This window comes from Sinohyriopsis cumingii, chromosome 1 (assembly GCF_028554795.1).
Source record: "Sinohyriopsis cumingii isolate HCF-2022 chromosome 1, ASM2855479v2, whole genome shotgun sequence".
Taxonomy (NCBI): Eukaryota; Metazoa; Mollusca; class Bivalvia; order Unionida; family Unionidae; genus Sinohyriopsis; species Sinohyriopsis cumingii.
In genome coordinates, this window is record NC_142961.1 from 164,212,954 (window position 1) to 164,234,464 (window position 21,511).

Genomic DNA, 21,511 nt, shown 5'->3' on the forward strand with positions numbered 1-21,511 from the left:
CTGGTACTGAATAGCTAAGGGAATGGACAGTTTGATCATTCAAAGGAGTTGGCTGGTACTGAATAGCTAAGGGAATGGACATTTTGATCATTCAAAGGGGTTGGCTGGTACTGACTAGCTAAGGGAATGGACAGTTTGGTCATTCAAAGGAGTTGGCTGGTATTAACAGAACATCTAAGAAGTTGGACAGTTCTGATCATTCAAAGGAGAGGACAGCTAAGAAGCTGGACAGTTATGACTGCTCTTGGAAACTGGCTGGCACTGTCAGGAGAACTAAGGGACTGGACAGTTTTGATCATTCAATGGAGTTGGTTAGTACTGACAAGACAGACAAGAGACTGGACAATTCTGACCATTCAAGGGAGCTGGCTGGTATTGGCAGGAGAACTAAGACACTGGACAGTTTTGATTTTTCAAGGGAGTTGACTGATACTTGCAGAACACCCAAGACAATGGACAGTTTTGACAATTCAAGTAGTTGGCTGGTACTGATAGTGTAGCTACTAATGGTCTGGACAGTACTGAATGTTCAAGTGAGTTGGCTGGTAAAGAAAAGTATTTTAAAAATAATAATAATAATAATAATAACTTTATTGAGAGTGACAAGTATCTCTGAAGAAAAGAATACCAATCTGAATCATACAAAAGTTAACAGTAATTACTGTTTATTTTAATTATAAAATATTTTGATATGTCTTTAGTAGCATAAATATTAAACTCTATTATGATCTATCAATGACATCAAGCAGATTTTACATGTAAAATAGCAGGTGGGCAGAAACAAACCCAGCCAGATATAGAGGTGGATGTTGGGATAGGTAACTAACCTGGCTAAATATGGAAGTGGATGCTGAGATAGGTGACTGACCTGGCTAGATATTGAGGTGGATGTTGAGATAGAAAACTAACATGACCAGATATGGAGGTGGAAGTTCAGATTGGTAACTGACTTGCCTAAATATTGAGGTGGACGTTGAGATAAGTGACTGACCTGGCTAGATATTGAGGTGGATGTTCAGATAGATAACTAACCTGGTCAGATATGGAGGTGCAAGTTCAGGAAGGTGACTAACCTGGCTAGACATGGGGGTGGGTGTTGGGAAAGGTGACTGAACTGGCTAGATATATTGGTGGAAGTTGAGATAGGTGACTGACCTGGATAGATATGGAGGTGGAAGTTAAAATAGGTGACTTACCTGGCTAGATATAGAGGTGGATGTTGAGATAGGTGACTGACCTGTATAGATACAGAGGCAGATGTTGAGATGGGTGACTGTTATGGAAGGTGTGTCTGTATATTGTACAATTGATATCTTTGCAATGCGAAACTGTTAAGTTCTTATCGTTGATGATTTCATGATTGTTTGGTTAAATTTCATATTGCTTTCCATCAGATATTTTTTATATTTATTTATTAAAAAACTTTAACTTCTTTTTATTGTTGAGGAAGGCTGACATATCATGAATATAGACATATATGATAACCTTGAAATAACCAGGTACACAGTATGCAACATCCTACATAGTAATGGTGTCAAGAGATTTCTTGTTGCTGTTTTTGTTGGTTTTAATGGCACTCTTAACACATTATTGGCTATATCATGGCAAGGATATGGAAACTAAGTTTCTTTCCTAAGGACACATCTAAACAGCCAACCCAGACTGGCCTGGTTGGGTATCGAACCCACTATCCTTTTAATACAAGTCTGATGTTCTAACAACTTAGCTACAGTGTACCTAATTGTGCAATAGAAGGATCACCATTACACATCACATGACATTTCACCATTTACCTTGATTGCATGGTAGAGAAAGACACTGTGCATGGCCTCTCTGATTGCATCCATTCCTCTGAAGGAGAAGGAGAAATTGGAAACACCACCGCTCACTCGGGCACCTGGCAAATGCTTCTGAAATTTTAAAAATAGAAGTTATTGTAAATCAGAAAATATTGGAGATCCTGAAATATCAGAAAATGTCAAAATGTCACTAATAAGAAAGCCATGGGATGCCAAAGCCTAACCCTAATGCCAAACATCAATGTGTGTTGTGATGTGATTTGGATTTTTAACGTAGCTTTAACAATTTTTCAGTCATATTGCTACGATGTCTGCAATGTGGCAGTTTATAGTGATGTCTAGCACTGGGGGATCATGCCGCAGACATGTAGCATGATGTCCCACCCAGTCACATTATCCTGACACCGGGCCGACCAGTCCTAACACTAACCGCTTAATGCTGAGCACCAAGTGAGGCAGCTGTTAGTACCATTTTTTAAGTTTTTGGTATGACTCGGCCGGGGATCAAACCCATGACCTCCCGCATCCGAGGTGGATGCTCTAACCACTAGGCCACCGGAGCGGTCCAAACATCAATAAAGATAGACAACAAAACCTGATTTGAGCAACTTCTGTTACAAGTGACCACCTGCCAATTAATACCAGAATCATTTGGCTTGTATCAACTTTATTATATAAATGCACTGGTTTGAGCGATCAACTGCTCAATATAACAAGCAACCATGATTCTGTGGCAAAATATGTGATTCAACACAGCTATGAACAATCATACCTCAAAATCAGAACCGTATCTCAAAATCAGAACATCCACATCAGGGCTGTTCCAACTTAAACATACATGGCACCCAGGGAAGGCATTTTATTTTATAATAGTCATTAACGAAATTTGTGTGCCATGTGCAAATGCTGTTGTTATTAATCATTAATGGAATTTGTGTGCCATGTGCAAATGTTATTAATCATTAACAGAATTTGTGTGCCATGTGCAAATGTTATTAATCATTAACAGAATTTGTGTGCTATGTGCAAATGCTGTTATTAATCATTAATAAAATTTGTGTGCCATGTGCAAATGTTATTAACCATTGATGGAATTTGTGTACTGTGTGCAAATGCTGTTGTTATTAATCTTTAATGGAATTTGTGTACCATGTGCAAATGTTCTTAATCATTAACAGAATTTGTGTGCCATGTGCAAATGTTGTTGTCACTGGGGTGCTCACCACTTATTATGTATACTTGAGAGAATGACAGAAAAATTCAGCCTGAATTTGTCTAAAGTACATTATCCTTAGTAGCTATTAGAACAGGGAAAATGAATTTTGCCAGACTAGACAATACCAGCTTCTGAAAGTGCAATGAATGAATTACCAAATATATAAAATGTAAAAAAAGTTCAATTTACCTCTGAAGTTCAGGAAGTGAAAATGACCAAGTGGAGCTAGCACTCTTTGGAAAGGTGCACATCTGGAGTAAGACCAAGATGTATACTCTATAACCCATATTACAGCATCAATCATACACCAAAATAAAGGGAATTAAATGTCCTTTGAACAATACCTAAGATATACAAGGTCTTTTTTAAAAAGCCAGTATAACCAGTGAGAAAACCCACAGAAGTTTTTTTCTTACAATTTTAACCCTATGCAAAATACGAAACGTTTAGAGCGCCACCATTAATCATTAACGGAATTTGTGTGCTGTGTGCAAAAGTTATTAATCATTATCGGAATTTGTGTGCCATGTGCAAATGCTGTTGTTATTAATCATTAATGGAATTTGTGTGCTGTGTGCAAATGTTACTAATCATTATCAGAATTTGTGTGCTGTGTGCAAATGCTGTTGTTATTAATCATTATCGGAATTTGTGTGCCATGTGCAAATGTTGTTGCTATTAATCAATAACAGAATTTGGTGACTGTATCATATTGCCACTTTTGAAGCACTCCCAAAAAAGAATGGAATTATGAGTGACACCTCTTAATTCTAAACTAAATATCTGAACATCGTTTAAACCTAACGTCTTGATTATGTCAAAGAACAGCTTATGTTAGATAGCTTTTTTAACAAATTATTTCCTTCCTTAAAACTTGAGTTTGATTGGAAGAATGGTGAAATTTTAAGAAAAACAGCAACAGTGAAGTTTTAAAAATATTTCATGTCCATTTTATATAGCAAGAGAAAAATCTCTGATTTACATCTTTTTTGGGACAGTTTTACATGGAGATACAATACAATCAGAATTGGCAGACTATAAAAGTATGCAGTAGAAAATACCTCTATGCATGATAAAGCCAATACATACATGATAATAAAAAGTATGTAAATTTATTGTCTTGCCTCCTACAGAGTTGCTGTGGCTAATGTAACACATTATCAAACAGTTATATGACCCTGACTTCTGACCTTTCAAGTGGCCCATTAGCAGAGCTATTTCATTTCCTTTGTAACACTGTTGTGCTGAATTTGATAAAATTCCATGCTTGGAAACAGAAGATTCATCCCTTTCATAAAGCTCACACAAACCAAACAATTTATACTATGATCTTGACCATGGCTCTCTGATTTCATCATCCACAAGGATGACCCATGCATACATGCCAACCCCTGGTTTGGAAAAAGTGTAATCCAAGTGGACAAAAAGAGTAATCCGAGCAGAAAAAGAGTAATACACATATAACATATAAAAATTCAATAAGCACATGTAAAAAATGATTTATTTATCCCTCTGGAATTTTAACATCAATTACTGCTTCAAGTTTTCGTATATAACACTGTGAGCTTTAAAAGCAACCAACTCTCATATTACATTTCAAAACACTTTGTACTAGCTGAGATTATGAATGTTTTGCAAACCAGTAAAGCACTAAGTGCTGGGTTAGAGAGCTTGGATCTGAATTCAGTTTTATTTTTGTGAACAATACTGAACAATATCTCACAGTCAGCATTAGAATGGTAAAGAGCCAATATGCCTTTCATAACCTGACAAAGAGGAAATTTATATCTTACAGTTAGTTGGTCTTTTAGCTGGGAAATAAAATGAAAAAATCAACTCTATCCATATGAAGTACATTGTCAGGTAGAGTGGCATGCCAACTTGATACTTCAGGAGTTCTTCTAATTTATCAGTTGCCTTTCCTGCAACATGGTGCATCATATGACAGAGACATCCTGACATGTACAATGATGGAGACATTTTTCAAAATATAGAATGCAACTCCTTTATGAATTCCAGTCATCACTGACACAGTATCAGCTTAAAACCCCATACAATTATGCCAACTTAAGTTTATTCAAAGTATTATCAAGCAATTATGCCAACTTAAGTTTATTCAAAGTATTATCAAGCAAATAAATAAAATGTTTTCTCCAGTGGAATCTACTGTTAATTCTTGTAATGAAAGAAGAGCACTCTGACTTTGCCCTTTTCGTTGTCAAAGTCTCTTACACAGACTTTTTGTCACAATCACTACTCCTGTCTGTTGCAATACTAAGAGAAGTATCTTCTGTTATACACCTAACAATATTAGATGATTTTGTTCTTGTACATGCATATTTTCTGCAATTTTGGAACCAAGAAACATCCATCTGAACAAAGGATCAATGTAGTCTTTTACCATTAGAGGTTGTCCGTGTTTGATTAAGAACTCGGTAGATAACGCATCTGCATTTATAAAATTCATGTCCACAATTTAGTTCTGATGTATAAAAAAAGTTACCTCAGGAATGGAGTTAGTAAACGAGGTAATCCAAGGTTTCTTGTTTTACCACTATGACCAATATTAAAATCCTTTCCACATAGCCTGCAAGAGGCATAAAGATCCCTAGAATGGAATGCTGTATTGTGTAATTCATGTATTCATCTCTGAATTGGTTTTTCATCTTTTTCTAATCCATCTGTGAAATTATTTGACAAATATTTTTGCTCTAACACACATCGTTTAAAATAAATCTGACTTGACTTTTAGTGCTAAATACCTACAGACTGGTTCTGTTCTGAATTAGAACAAAGAATCTGCGAGCAAAGATTAAAAGTTAGAAAACCAGTCTGTTCTCTCCTAACTAAGCCATACAGCTGCTATAAATAGAAACCAAGGTCAAATGTTGAAAGCAGAAACCAGCATGTTTCTTGAAGTAGGGTAACTGCTATAAATAGAATACTGTTAGGAAAGTGCATGCAAGTCTTCGGACAAGCGTACTCTTATGTCGTAGTTATACAGAAGCCATCTTTTCTAGAATACAATATGTGGGATTAATGGGATGTTAATGAAAATGAGAAAACAAATTATTAAGTTTTTGGGAGGGGGATATACCAAAATCGCGTAATCCGAATACAGTTATGCATAATGCGTAATTTGGTGAAAAAAAGCATAATGATTATGCCAAAAGCGTAATGGTTTGTATGTATGTCCATGTATACAGGTAAGTTGTGAGTCTAACACCTATCTATGGACAGTGTTTCTTCTATTCTTTTTTTTCTTTTTCTTTTCTTTAACCAACTTAATAGTGACCTTGACATTTTACTTCCATACCTGTATCAATATGTAATATCCCACTTCATACTGCAAAATATAAAAACTATTCAATGACCATCCAACTAAAATTTAAGTAACTGCTCCATGTGACCTCTGCAGTCTTTAATCTTGAGGAACGTTCAATCTTCCTCCCCCTGCTTTGTCCCGATGCTTTCTCCCCATGCTTGTCATGCATCTGGGGGAAATGCTTGATAATAAACAACTGATACAACAAGGATTTCTTGCTCTTTAAAAACCTTTAGCCAACAAGTTTATGTTGGATGGATGGAAGTACAGATGGCTGGATGGACATTTGCATTGTCATGCCTTGCAAGCTAATAATGCAAATGAGACAAAAAGGATTCACCTTTATTAATGCTGTTGCCTCAATAAATGATATTCCATATGTATTGTGTTCCTCCATTCCCGTTGCTATGGTGAGAATATTTGGGTCAAAGATGATGTCATTTGGATTGAATCCAACTTTATCCACCAAAATTCTGTAGGACCTCTGACAAATCTGAAATTTTCTTTCTGCATCTGTTGCCTACAATTCACAAGAAAAGAAGTGAGATTAAACATGCAAACAACTGAACCAGAAGGCAACATACAACCGTCTATCATCAATTAAACATGCAGACAACTGATGCAAGAAAGCAACACACAGTGGTCTAGAATCAATTAAATATGCGGACAAGAGAAGGTGCAGAACTCAAAACTGCATAGGTGAAAGTTGGGAAAAACCACAATACTGAAAAGTGATGAGGTATTAAGGGCAAAGCCCTGGTGGGGAGTCTAGGGTCTGTAGGCCCAGGGCAAAGCCCTGGTGGGGAATTGGGGAGAGGAAGCCGACTTGAAAGCTAAAATGAGTCATTTTACACTGTATTTTTACATGAAAATTGTAACTGAACAATTCTGATTCTTTAATATGATGCATCCATCCACTGAATCATTAATACATCAGTTGTTCATTATAAATTTTGAAGAAAAAAATTAGTTCCTTTATCTCAACACAATTTTTCCATTATTATTCTGTAAATGTGAAAATTCAAGAGCTGAAAATAACATTCAAATTGATGTGTTTGATATTTATAAATCAGGATTAACTTCAACAATAGTAATAATAATAATAATAATAATAATAATATACTAGAAACAAAACTGAAATCTTGGTACACATACATGCGTTTCAAAAAAGCTCTAACACTATCAGGAAACATGTACCAGCAAAAGATGACAAACAAATAGGGTCAAGTAAATTCAATATTGATAACATTATAGTGCTTGATGGTGTTTTATTTTTTATTAGTACAAATCTGTTGGGATCAGACTGGTCATTTCTTTCTTTCTAAATGAGATCACATCCAGAGTGTTCTCACCATGAAAGTCTGTCAGCATATATACATTGTATAAAGCTGCTGACACAGACAACAAATTTTCCTCCATACAGAACCAGCAGTCAGGAGAAGTAGAAGGCTATGCTTATAAGTTTAAACTCAGGAAAAACAAGTGTGATCTTATTTTAGCCATGTATACATTTGTAACTTACTGAATTGGTGAGAAGAATAAAATGCAGTTACTGTCTGCAAATTTAGCATGGGCAAAATTCCAATCATCATGACTGACTGATCGACAACTACCAAGACAAGATAAGATAATGTATCAATTATTTTTTTTATATAAATTTTTTTATTGAAGCAAAGAGGGGGATTGAGAAAATTTGTGGCAAAATGATATATATGGAGGTATAGAATCGGCCAAGGTGTCTCACTCAACTGAAGCAAGAGCAACACACATCTTTCTATAATCAATTAAACATACAGACAACTGAAGCAAGGGCAACACACAACCATCTATAATTAATTAAACATACAGCCAAGTGAAGCAAGGGCAACACACCACTGTCTATAATCAACTAAACATATGGTCAACTGAAGCAAGGGCAACACAAAACTGTCTATAATCAATTAAACATACGGCCAACTGAATCAGGAGCAACAAGCAACTGTCTATAATCAATTAAACATACAGACAACTGAAGCAAGAGCAACACAAAATTGTCTATAATCAATTAAACATATGGACAACTGAAGCAAGAGCAACACATAACTGGCTATGATGAATTAACCATGTAAACAATGCAAACAAATGAAGCAAGAAAGAAACACACAACTGGATATAAACAATCAAAAAATATTAAATATGCATAACTACAAAGAAAGCAACCTGTAAATCGGAAGGACTGCTTCATCATCTGTTAGTTTCTCACCGATATATCTGAAAAACTCTCAACCAGAGATAAATTCAAGACTCTTTTACCAGACATAAATTAAAAAGTGTTCTCTATCATACAATTTTTATGAATTCACTGGCAAATAAACAATTTAGAAACTATCACATAAACACTGTCATAAAAATGATTATGTCAGTGAGCAAACTACAATACTCTAATGTCATAATTTTGCAACTATATAAAAAATGACAAGTATCTAATCACTTCTACAGCAATGAAATGCTATCTTGCACTTTCTACCTGTCCTATTTCATCAAAGGCCATGATGACCGCAGCAGATCCATATTTCTTGATCCTTTTTGCCTTGGCTATGAAATCTGCCTCCCCTTCCTTCAAGCTGATACTGTTCACGATACATTTCCCCTGGGCACACTTCAAACCTGCCTCAATTACAGCAAAGTTAGAGGAGTCTATACACAAGGGGACCTGAAATGCAAGAAAAATGAGAAGTAGGAAATGTAATGGATATAAAGTGGTCATAGAAATTTTGTTGGTCTATCTTTTTCTAATAAATTTAGGCAAGAAATACATAACAGTTTCAGATCAATAAAAGTCCAGCCAATGACCAACACTGTATTTAGCCAACATCTTTCTTAAGAAGCAATTGCCAAACTTGCATGACATATTTTCAAATATGTAATTTCATACTCATTTATCAAATGCACAGTAAAACTTCTCAATTACGACCATAATGTGGACAGAGGAAAAGTGTTTTATCTTGGGAGCTTTACTGAAATGAGAAGACAGATGTAAAGAATAAACTGTAATGACAGAGTGTGGTTGTAACAGGGAAGTAGTCTTACTGGGCGGACTGTACAGAGGGGTTTTATAGTACTGTTTATATTAAATTAAACTTCACATCAACTAACTTAAAAAACATTTGCATTTTATTGGTATTTCACTTGCTTAATAAAAGATAGACATAAAACTTCTGAAATATGTTTCATGATTTCTATCTCTAATAAGCATTGTTAAGCCTTGCCAAGCCTTAATGGGTCTCATCAAGCAATGACAGGCCTTGTCAAGCCTTAATGGGTCTCATCAAGCAATGACAGGCCTTGTCAAGCCTTAATGGGTCTCATCAAGCAATGACAGGCCTTGTCAAGCCTTAATAGGTCTCATCAAGCAATGACAGGCCTTGTCAAGCCTTAATGGGTCTCATCAAGCAATGACAGGCTTTGTCAAGCCTTAATGGGTCTCATCAAGCAATGACAGGCCTTGGTGGCCATTGGCAAGCCTTTGAGAGGCCTTAGGAAGCCTTGATAGACTTTGGCAAGCCTTAGAAAGCCTAGATAGACCCTGGCAAGCAAACTGTCAATGAGTGGAAACCTGTTCTTGGCCATTAAAGCAGGGTCCATCATGGGTGACACTGTCAGAAGAGGGCCCATGATTCAACATGATAGGCAAAGATCAGCTTTGATTTCACTCTCATGTGATCTGACTTAGATTGCATGAAACAGAGTTACCCTACCTTCTATAATGCTGTTAAGTGCTGCAGCAGGTTATGAATATTGTTGTTGTTGTTGTTGTAGGGTTTAATGCCACTTTTCAGCACAAGATAGGCCATATATGGCGGCCAGTATTAATGGTGGAGGAAGAACCCGGAAAAACCCCGGAAAGAACCACCGACCCACGAGAAGCTACTGGCAAGCTTTCTCACATAACCACATTAGCCGAATCCGAGACTCGAACCGACGTGGACAGAGGTGAGATGGCAGTGATCCGTAACGGTGAGCGCTTTAGACCACTCGGCCACTCGGGGCCCCGGTTATGAATATGTCATCTACAAACTGTCAAGTGCTGGAGCAGGTTATGGAATATGTCATCTACAAAACTGTCAAGTGCTGGAGCAGGTTATGAATATGTCATCTACAAACTGTCAAGTGCTGGAGCAGGTTATGGAATATGTCATCTACAAAACTGTCAACTGTCAAGTGCTGGAGCAGGTTACGGAATATGTCATCTACAAAACTGTCAAGTGCTGGAGCAGGTTATGGAATATGTCATCTACAAAACTGTCAACTGTCAAGTGCTGGAGCAGGTTATGGAATATGTCATCTACAAAACTGGCAAGTGCTGGAGCAGGTTATGGAATATGTCATCTACAAAACTGTCAACTGTCAAGTGCTGGAGCAGGTTATGGAATATGTCATCTACAAAACTGTCAAGTGCTGGAGCAGGTTATGGAATATGCCAAAAATGTTTTGTCAAACTGAGGTGGCAAAGTTAGACCTGGGGCTGTAGCTGTGACTGAAAGGGATCACCAGGATTGCTTATTGGGTAGTAAGCCTTATGGTTAGTAATGCTTACTTAACAGGAAATTACTGACAGAGATAATGACAGCACTGACAATGAGTTCTCTTCTTTCAGAGTGCATTTCTGCTTCCAGTACTGAAGTCGATGGACTTCCAGTCCAAGCAGTGCATATTGACATGTATTTCCTGAGTTGCAATCCACACATGCTATCGTTGTCATCCACACCATTCCACTGTTTACAGTCTTTGCACATTGTTCTGCCCATGGTCAAAATTTGTAAAGCGAATAAGAGCAGACAATATTATACAGGTGTAGCCAGCCACAGATACTACTTTATCGACCCATGGAGTGGATATAACTGGGCTACTACTCTATATTGTGTAAGTTACCCATGACAAAAGGTCCACATGGCAGCCTACACAGGCAGGGCTACTACGCTACAGTGTATAAAGTTACCTGTGAGAAAAGGCCCACATGGCATATTATAGAGACAAAGCTATTTAAGCATCACATTCAATAACTATGAAGTAAATGCTATTATATAGAATACATGGTGTAAACTTATCTGTAAGAAAGAGGAAACAGACAGCCTATATAGGTAAAGTCCTTGAACTGTTGCTTTTAATAACTATGAAGGAAATGGTATGACTTTAAATTATCTACAGAAACTTACCTGTATCTAACTGCTGCAACCCTGAGGTTTTTAAAGCACAAATTACCTGCACAACAAAATAATTCTATGTGTCATATTATCAGACATGATTTTGGTCTTTCATATAAAATAAGGCAAAATTTTTTTTAGTGGGTTTGGGGGCCCTTCCCCCAACGGGGTCTCGAGAGGCAGCACACCCAATCTGAAGGTCCAGGGTGGTGGGTCAGAAACACATTTTACACTCATAAAAATCTGCTCCTGATGCAACTTATGATCATAAAATAAAAAAAAATAATCATCTGAAAAACTAATAAACTTACCAAAAATGTTCAACCTCAATAATTTTACAATATTTATAGGCACATAAATTCATTCTCCAATACTATCGATGCTTAAGTTATTTCATGTGCATGTCAGTGTTCACATCGTAATTAAGTCACAATAATTTCTCAAATTTTGCAGCAAATATATAATACTTCCCTCTTTTCATAACAAACACGTATAAAAAAACACCCAAGTACATGAACTATTATCCCATTCATTCACTTGTCTTTTTCTCCAGTGGACACAGCCTATTGATATGCCAGTCGAGTTCTTTTTGCGGCTTTGGCAAAGATTTCTTTAGTCTTTCTTTTTGTCACCACTGACTTTTTTTTGCTTAATGTGCAATCGTTTCTTTTCCTCCTCAAAAAGAACCTTTATCCTTTCAATTTGATGCTTGTATTGGCAACATGCAGTGCGCATATTGTGACAGAGTGCTACATCTGTTCCTTCAAGCAAGAAATCTGTCTTCTTTTAGTAATTAATTGCACTTTTTCCAGATGACTTCTGAGCTACATTTTTTCCGTATGCAGCCGTAGGTGCTTTTCCAAACTCTTCCAACCATGATTATCATGGAAAAGAGGTCACAAAATGCCAGTCCTCTAGTGTTCAGTTTTCTTATAAACTGACCAACTAGATTTCTGTCAACATTTTGCTCCAGCCATTCCATTTCCATATGATTTTAAAACCTTTATCTAAACTTTTCATGTCATGGTCTCTCTCAACAACTTCGGACACCATGTTGTGCAAGCATGCTTCTTCTTTCCATTGCCATCAATTTCCATTACACAAAGATTCACTGGACAAATTTCAAACATTTGACCAATCAGAATACTCTTTATGGGAATTGTGTGCTAACTAATATATGGAATGAATAATTTACAAGGGTCATTACGAAATTGGAGCAAACTGACCATTTTGATAAAACCGGATTGGAGATGATATAAAATACAGACTATATCAAAAAAAATCTGATTCAAGTCTGGAGAAAAGCAGAATTCCACTTTAAAATGGAAACAAATCATGTCTGTATTATGAATGTCCCAAGATGAGAGTGTTCAACAGCAACACATGTAGGTAAGTAGTGAGGTAGTGGTAGTTCTCCTACAGTATACTGATATGGTATGGTGAGGTAGCAGTAGTACTCAAACTGAGAGAGCAGGATTGGTGAGGTAGTGGTAGTACTCCTATGGTATAATGATCTGTTCTAGTGAGGTAGTGGTAGTAGTCCTACTGAGAGGGCTGGATTGGTGAGGTAGTGGTAGTACTCCTACTGAGAGAGCAGGATTGGTGAGGTAGTGGTAGTACTCCTATGGTATGATGATCTGTTATAGTGAGGTAGTGGTAGTACTCCTACAGTATAATGATCAGGTATGGTAAGGTAGTGGTAGTATTCCTAGTGAGAGGGCAGGATTGGTGAGGTAGTGGTAGTACTCCTATGGTATAATGATCTGTTCTAGTGAGGTAGTGGTAGTAGTCCTACTGAGAGGGCTGGATTGGTGAGGTAGTGGTAGTACTCCTATGGTATAATGATCTGTTCTAGTGAGGTAGTGGTAGTACTCCTACAGTATAATAATCAGGTATGGTGAGGTGGTTGTTGTTGTTGTTGTTGTGGGGTTTAACGCCATTTTTCAGCACGATAGGCTATACATGGCGGCCAGTATTAATGGTGGAGGAAGAACCCGGAAAACCCCGGAAAGAACCACCGACCCACGAGAAGCTACTGGCAGGCTTTCTCACATGCAGGTATGGTGAGGTAGTGGTAGTACTCCTATGTATAATGATCTGGTTAATTACCTAAAGAAGAAACATGAAATTTTTCAACAAATCTTTTAAATTTTTTATTGATTTGGGGATTTTATTTTTATTGAACACTATTAACATTAAATGCTTGCATTTAGTGTGATGTCACCATACTAAGTAACTGCCTAGTGGTACGTCGTATATTACATATATTAATGAAAAAAATCTTAAATGAATCAAGACAAAATAATATCAACAACATGAAGTTATTTTTCCAAATATTAGCAGTTACAAATGCTTCAGTCACTCACCTTTGCTATATCAGGTTCTGATGCAATGAGGTTGACAAATTTTGTCATGGCTGCCACCCCATCCAGCATGCCTTCGTCCATGTTAATGTCAAGAATCTGTGCCCCATTCTCCACTTGTGTCTTAGTCAAAGACAAAGCCTCCTACAATAGTAATAAAGTATAATGTCAGAGTAATATTCAATTAGTTTCACAAAGTCAAATTTCGTTACATTGCATTAAGAAAGATTGGTTATTTATTATTACTCTTTTCCACCAGTATTTTAATGGTATTTTGGCTGATCTGTTTCACCAGAAGGCACAAAGCTTTGTGAGGACTTGGATCACAAGTATCTATGCAGTTTTGAAGTGTCACTTGCTGTAGCAGGTTGAGCTTCAGTGCCATTCTTAGCTTCCTGTGTTTGCAATACTGTATGGTATGATATCTACCTGCATTGTACAGGTGTCTGTAAGTCCTCTGGCCAGGTTATTATTATTATTAGTAGTAGTAGTAGTAGTAGTAGCATTTATTTTATTTAATGTTAAGGTCTTCACAAGCCCACAAGGATATAAGTGATGCTAAGCACGAGATGAAATATGTAGGTACTGTACATATTAATAGCATGGGTGTATTTTCAGTCTTCAGGTAAGTGTTTAATGGTCCATTTTTATAAGTATTTATTCACTATTATTTCGGGGCCCCGAGTGGCCGAGTGGTCTAATGCGCTCTCCGTTATGGATCACTGCCATCTCACCTCTGTCTGCGTAGGTTCGAGTCTCGGATTCGGCCAATGTGGATATGTGAGAAAGCTTGCCAGTAGCTTCTCGAGGGTCGGTGGTTCTTTCCGGGGTTTTCCCGGGTTCTTCCTCCACCATTAATACTGGCCGCCATGTATAGCCTATTGTGTGCTGAAAAATGGCGTTAAACCCAACAACAACAACAACAACAACAACTATTATTTCATGCTGAAGAACATAGAAGTGTTGTGTGTGATTTGGATTTTTAACGTAGCTTTAAAAAAAAATTCTGTCATATTGCTACAATGTCTGCAATGTGGCAGCTAATAGTGACGTCTAGCGCTGGGGCATCATGTCGCTGACATGTAGCATGATGTCACTCCCATTCACATTATCCTGACACCAGGCTGACTAGAGTCCTAACACTAACCTCTTAAGGCTGAATGTCCAGTGAGGCAGCTGTTAGTACCATTTTTGTAAGTCTTTGGTATGACTTGGCTGGGGTTCAAACCCACGACATCCCGCATTCGAGGTGGACACTCTAACCACTAGGCCAGCAGAGCAGTGAAGAACATAGAAAATATGCGTATACAAAATAATAGCACAAAAACAACCATAGTGGTTTATAACAGTTTATTGACATGTTAGTTAAATTTGACTAAATGGGTATCTTAAAGATTATGTCTTTAAGTGTTGGAACACCAGAAGGGTTGTATTTTTGATGATACATACAAGTCACGGGACAGGAAAACTAGTTATTATTTTGCCCTGTTCCAAGACCTACCATCATTGTGGTATACAGAACTGTAATTTTTTTCTGTAGAGTTAGACTGCATGGATGTCTTGTCAGGAACTTATCATCTTCATTATAAAAATCTTTTAACCATAGTGGTATGTAATAACATTCATCTTTTCTTTCTATCATCTATGTTTGATATAGCACTATCTTACATTTGATGATTTGGAGTTTATTTCAATTTCTTTTAGGTAAGACAAGTATTACATAACACAGTGCTATCATATTCAACATTGTTTCCAATTACAGTCATGTTTCTACTTGAATTGACAAGTATGGTTGAATTGTGTGTGTTGTATATAGTAAATGATGAGAAGGGTTTAAGATGTTACATTCCTGTTTGATTATTCTTGCTGTATAAATTGATGTATGAACCTGAACATGTAATTCCATATAGTTTTTCTAAATGTAGAACATACACAAAATGTATAGTGGTTTTTGTACCAAACCAAACTCGATCTTATTGCTCAGGTATTACATGGGTCAGCTGTGTTTACTTCCAGTTGAATTCCAGTAGTGTAAGTTCAAACAATGTGTTGGCTATAGGAAGTCACAGTTGGGCAAACTAATGCATGCCAGATCTGGCCCATGGGCCTTAGGTCAGTGTCACAGTTGGGCAAACTAAGTACCCCAAGGTCAACAGATCATGTTCTGTCCTGTATTTGTGTAAATGTGAGGTTCCAGTGGGATCCTCAGTAGACTGGAAGGAATATTATATGTGATCATATTTTTGTGTAATGCCAGGCATGCACAACTTCCTCCAGGGCACAGGCCAAATAAGCAATTTTTAAAGCCACATCCTCTAATGTATGTAATTGTATAAAACCAAGTTGCATGCCAGATCTGGCCCATGGGAATTAGGTCAGTGTTACGCATGCCAGATCTGGCCCATAGGCCCTAGGTCAGGGTTATGCATGCCAGATCGGGCCCACAGGCCCTAGGTCAGTGTTATGCATGCCAGATCTGGTCCATGGGCCTTAGGCCAGTGTTATGCATGCCAGATCTGGCCCACAGGTTATAGGTCAGTGTTATGCATGCCAGATCTGACCCACGGGCCTTAGGTCAGTGTTATACCCTGTTATACTTCACATTTATTACTAACAGTATCTTTCATAATTTCATACAATGAACACTGTTGTATCATTAAATGAACAATATGGTATTATAGTTTATTTTCATCATATGAATGATGAATTATATTTCAGTTGTGTTATATGAATGACATGGTATCATAACTCTCTCTCTCTCAACGAACATATATATGTTAAAGAATATTTTAATCATGTTAAATATATGCAGAAGATAATGTAAATAGTTATCTACCAGCATGCAATGTGTGGAAAATCTTCCAATATTTCATTTGGAATCAAACATATCAGTGAAACAGCAGTATTTAATGCATGCATAATCCATCTGTTAAGACTTTTTTGTTTGACCTTATTTGTGTTCCAGATCAGAAGCTGACTGTTTAGTTTGGTGTTGTCAGAATTTCACACATTTTCATGACTGGTTTTTGGCTCATCACTAATTCAAAACCCACTGGGTTTGTCCTTGTGACGCAAGCAAGACTGATCATCTCACTCAGAAGGTACAAATTCAGTGATAACAATGAATCAATAATGATCGCCTCTGAGGTTACAAATGCAATAATCACAATGAATCAAGAATGATTGCCTCTGAGGTTACAAATGCAATAATCACAATGAATCAAGAATGATTGCCTCTGAGGTTACCAATGCAATAATCACAATGAATCAAGAATGATCACCTCTGAGGTTACCAATGCAATAATCACAATGAATCAAGAATGATCACCTCTGAGGTTACCAATGCAGTAATCACAATGAATTAAGAATGATCACCTCTGAGGTTACCAATGCAATAATCACAATGAATCAAGAATGATCACCTCTGAGGTTACCAATGCAATAATCACAATGAATCAAGAATGATCACCTCTGAGGTTACCAATGCAATAATCACAATGAATTAAGAATGACCATCTCACTCAGAGGGTACAAGGTCAATAATCACAATGATTCAAGAATGAGTTTCTAACTCAGAGGGTACAAATACAATAAACACAATGACTCAAGACTGATCATCTCACTCAGAGGGTAAAAATGCAATAATCACAATGAATCAAGACATTGTCTCACTCAGAGGGTACAAATGCAATAATCCTACTGAAGTAATTCTGAGTGTCTCACAAATTAGCCAATGGAAATGCAGCTTTTGGAAATCTGAATGTGAATCAAATCATTGATACTCCTCAGTCATAATACTCAGTCTCTCAAATGCAAAGATAAAAGACTTCATCTGATTGGCTGATAAAATTAGCAATTATGGTAATAACATAGATCAGCAGAACATGACCATTAATCAGTTGCTGTCAGATCTTCACTGGAGATCTGATTTTAATTGGAGTGTCTCACTCAGAGGGTACAACTGCCAGGTTTTAAATTCACTATCTCAACCAGTAGGTCATATTGTCAAACAAAATATGCGAGATGCTTTGTAAGTGAAAGCAACTGGAACAAAAACTAATGGGTAATGAAAGCTTAATGGAAAAAGGGTTCTATCAAATGTGATGTCTCACATGAAAAAGGGTTCTATCAAATGTGATGTCTTACATGAAAAAGGGTTCTATCAAATGTGACGTCTCACATGAACATCCTTCCATACTATAATCAAACAGAATCACGTGCAAAATTTTAACATTAAACTTTAAGGATTTCAATTTTGTCACAGCTATTGTCAATACTCTAGAAGTGATAATCATGTTTTGCTTTTGCTAGTTCAGGCAAAAGTATGCAACAGTATTTTCACTATGACTTGAGTTGGTTACAATACAATGTGTAACATTTTACAAGAAAAGGGCTTGGAAATGTGGTTAATAGACTTAGAATCCTAACCACGAGAAATGTGGTTAATAGACTTAGAATCTTGACCACTACAAATATGGTTAATGTGTGTGTGATTTGGATTTTTTATGTAGCTTTAACAATTTTTCAGTCATATCGCTATGATGTCTGCAGTGTGGCATTTTATAGTGATGTCTAGCCTGGGACATCATGCCGCAGACATGTAGCATGATGTCCCACCCAGTCACATTATTCTGACACCAGGCTGACCAGTCCTAACACTAACGTCTTAATGCTCAGCGCCAAGCGAGGCAGCTGTTAGTACCATTTTTATAAGCCTTTGGTATGACTCAGCCGGGGATTGAACCCATGACCACTTGCATCCAAGGTGGACACTCTAACCACTAGGCCACCAGGTCACAATTAAAATTGTCTAAATACAACCATTACCTAATGGAAAATAACCTTTTAAAATGATCTAATGAGTCTTGTTTATTTATAACATAATAGCCTACAAAATCCACTTAGGAATCTCGAAAACCCAGATCCTGGTCAACATACTTACTCCTTCTGAATACTATTCCTGATAATAAGCTCATACACATAGAGAATAATGAAGATATTATTAGTTGTTTACATAAATGAAATAATGTTTTTTAAAAATTCAATCAGGTCAAGCAGAAATGAACTCAATTTTGGACAAGGTCATGTCCAGCATACAATGTTACATTACAATAACATGTAATGGAATAGAAAAATTTAAAACTATTAAATATGCATAACAGTTAATAGACTTAGAATACTGACCAGCAGAACTGTGTTTAGTGAATCTTAACCACTACAAATGTGGCCAATAGACTCAGAATCCTGACCACTAAAAATATGGTTAATAGACTTAGAATCCTGACCACTAAGAAGATAGTTAATAGACTTAGAACTGATCACTAGAAATGTCTTTAGTGAATCCTGATCATTAGAAATGATATTAGACTTAGAATACTGACAACTAAAAAGGTAGTTAACAGACTTAGAATATTGATCACCATAAATGTTTCGAAAATTATTTAAATCTGTCCTACCCTAGAAATCAAGAAACTTCTGAGTTTGAGAATCTGTGCCAGCCAATCATTGAGGACTTTACTTGTAATGCCACCTTTGATTGCCTGAGAGTGAAACAAATAAAGTAAACTCAAGATCAGAATATTATCACCTCTGGACCTTTTAAAACTGAGGTATGTATTGCTTCTTGCTAATTCTATTAAACTACAGTCTTCAAACTTGAAAAAATAGACAGCATATGTTCTGAGATCAAAATCTTCATCTCTGTCTTCCATGTATGAGATTCTCTGGCAAGTATGCTTTCCAACACAACTTCTTGAATGTCTACAAACTGCCCAGCCCCTACTGGGACAATAATATGCTTCCAAATATCAAACACCCAGCCATCTAAAGAGGCGACTTCAACAGTCATCACCCTGACTGGGGCTACTCACACTCCAATGAAGACGGGGGACAACTGGTAGAGTGGACAATGAACAATGATCTCCTTCTGACCCACGACTCCAAGCAATGTGGGATCTTTCATTCTGCACCGGATCTGTGGTGGGTCAGCTCCATTGGTGACCATCCTCAGATAGTAAGTCAAACTTTTTTAGAAGACTTCCCATACAGTCAGCACAGACCAATACTTATCCATATTGGACTTCAGCTGCCGGCTATTCACCGCTCTTCACAGTGGAACTTCTGCAAAGCAGATTGGACAAAGTACACTGACACATCGGAGCATAGCATAGTCACTACATCCTCTCGCTGCATCCCATTCAAGGAATCATACCACCACTTCCAAAGAGCCATATTCAAGGCAGCCACTCAGTCTGTTCCTTGTGGCTGTCATCCAGTCTATACACCCTGTTTGGATGAAGAATGTCAAACTCTTCTCAAGGAATATGAAGCATATGGAGACCCTGACACAGCAGATCACCTGATCAATTCCCTGGACACTGCCAGGCGCACTCACTGGGAGGAAACTACAGGATCACTCCACTTTTCATGCTCCAGCCAGAAATGCTGGAGCTTGATTTGAAGACTTGGCACCACTCAGCAACCACCAGTTCAAGCTCACCCTGATGTCAAGCCAAATGCTGTAGCTAGCCACTTATTACAAGTGCAAAAAGCACCCCTGAAGAAACAGCACTGTTGTCAAGTACGAGATGAGTGGCGACAATACTGCCATTGGAAGTCAGATGAACTAGATCAAGATGCTCCAGAAGCATTTACATCAACAGAACTTGAGATGGTGCTGTGCAGCCTCAATTCAGACAAAGCAGCAGGAAATGACAACATCCTGCCTGAGTTTCTAAGGCATCTTAGCCTGAAGGCAAAGGAATGGCCTGCCGCTTTTTATGCCCAGGTTGTTAGGAAAAAGTGAACTTTGCATCCTCCTCAATGGGCAGCAAACAAAACACTACCTGACACCAACATATCTTAATGTGACTCTGGACAGATCTCTGGCATTCTACAACCACCTGAAGAAAACTGCTTCATAACTTTCAAAACAACCTACTCTGCAAACTGACTCGCTCAACCTGGGGTGCTAGTGCTCACACACTCAACACATCAGCACAGGACCTCTGTTATTCAACAGCTGAGTATTGCACTCCTGTCTGGGCTTGATCATCCCACACCAAGTTAACTGACGTCCAGCTCAACAGAATGATGTACATAATCTCTGGATCACTATGTCCTACTACTTTACCATGGCTGCCGGTACTCAGCAACATTCCTCCTCCACATTTGCACTGCCAGGAAACAACCACAGAAGTGTTGGATAAGGTCTAAGCCCATGAGAAACTTCCACAGTGCATGGACATCACCACACATCCAGCAGTCCACTTGACTTTGAGACGCCCAATCTGGTTAGGTTCATTGTCGGAGAATATGACAGATATTTCAACATGGAGTGTTGAGTGGTCTTCAACAGATGTTATAAACAACTTCATCTTAGCTGAGAAATCTGTCTGCCCTCCTGGCTTCAACCTTCCATGTCATCTGTGGACCACAATGAACCACTTTCAGACAGGACAGGGTCATTGTGCAGTCAACCTTGAAATGTATCAGTATTCCTGTGTTTTCAGCTTGAGGTGGCGCTCACCAGATAATATGTACTTTTGAGAGAGTGACGTATGTAAGGTGAAGTAGTTTGCATTTAAAACATGCACAGTGGAGAGAATGTTTGCATACCTCTATGC

At 37.6% G+C, this 21,511-nt stretch overlaps 1 protein-coding gene across 1 annotated transcript in view; it reads right to left on the reverse strand.

The window, feature by feature from the left end:
- LOC149808297 (methionine synthase-like) overlaps positions 1-21,511 on the reverse strand; it is a 193,985-nt gene that overhangs the window by 105,799 nt on the left and 66,675 nt on the right. The window contains exons 14-17 of the mRNA XM_089975738.1: positions 13,890-14,030; positions 8,847-9,032; positions 6,681-6,860; positions 1,794-1,910 (exon numbers count right to left, since the gene is read on the reverse strand). Coding sequence (XP_089831864.1) covers positions 1,794-1,910; positions 6,681-6,860; positions 8,847-9,032; positions 13,890-14,030 — 624 coding nt within the window. The remainder of the gene's footprint in view (positions 1-1,793; positions 1,911-6,680; positions 6,861-8,846; positions 9,033-13,889; positions 14,031-21,511) is intronic.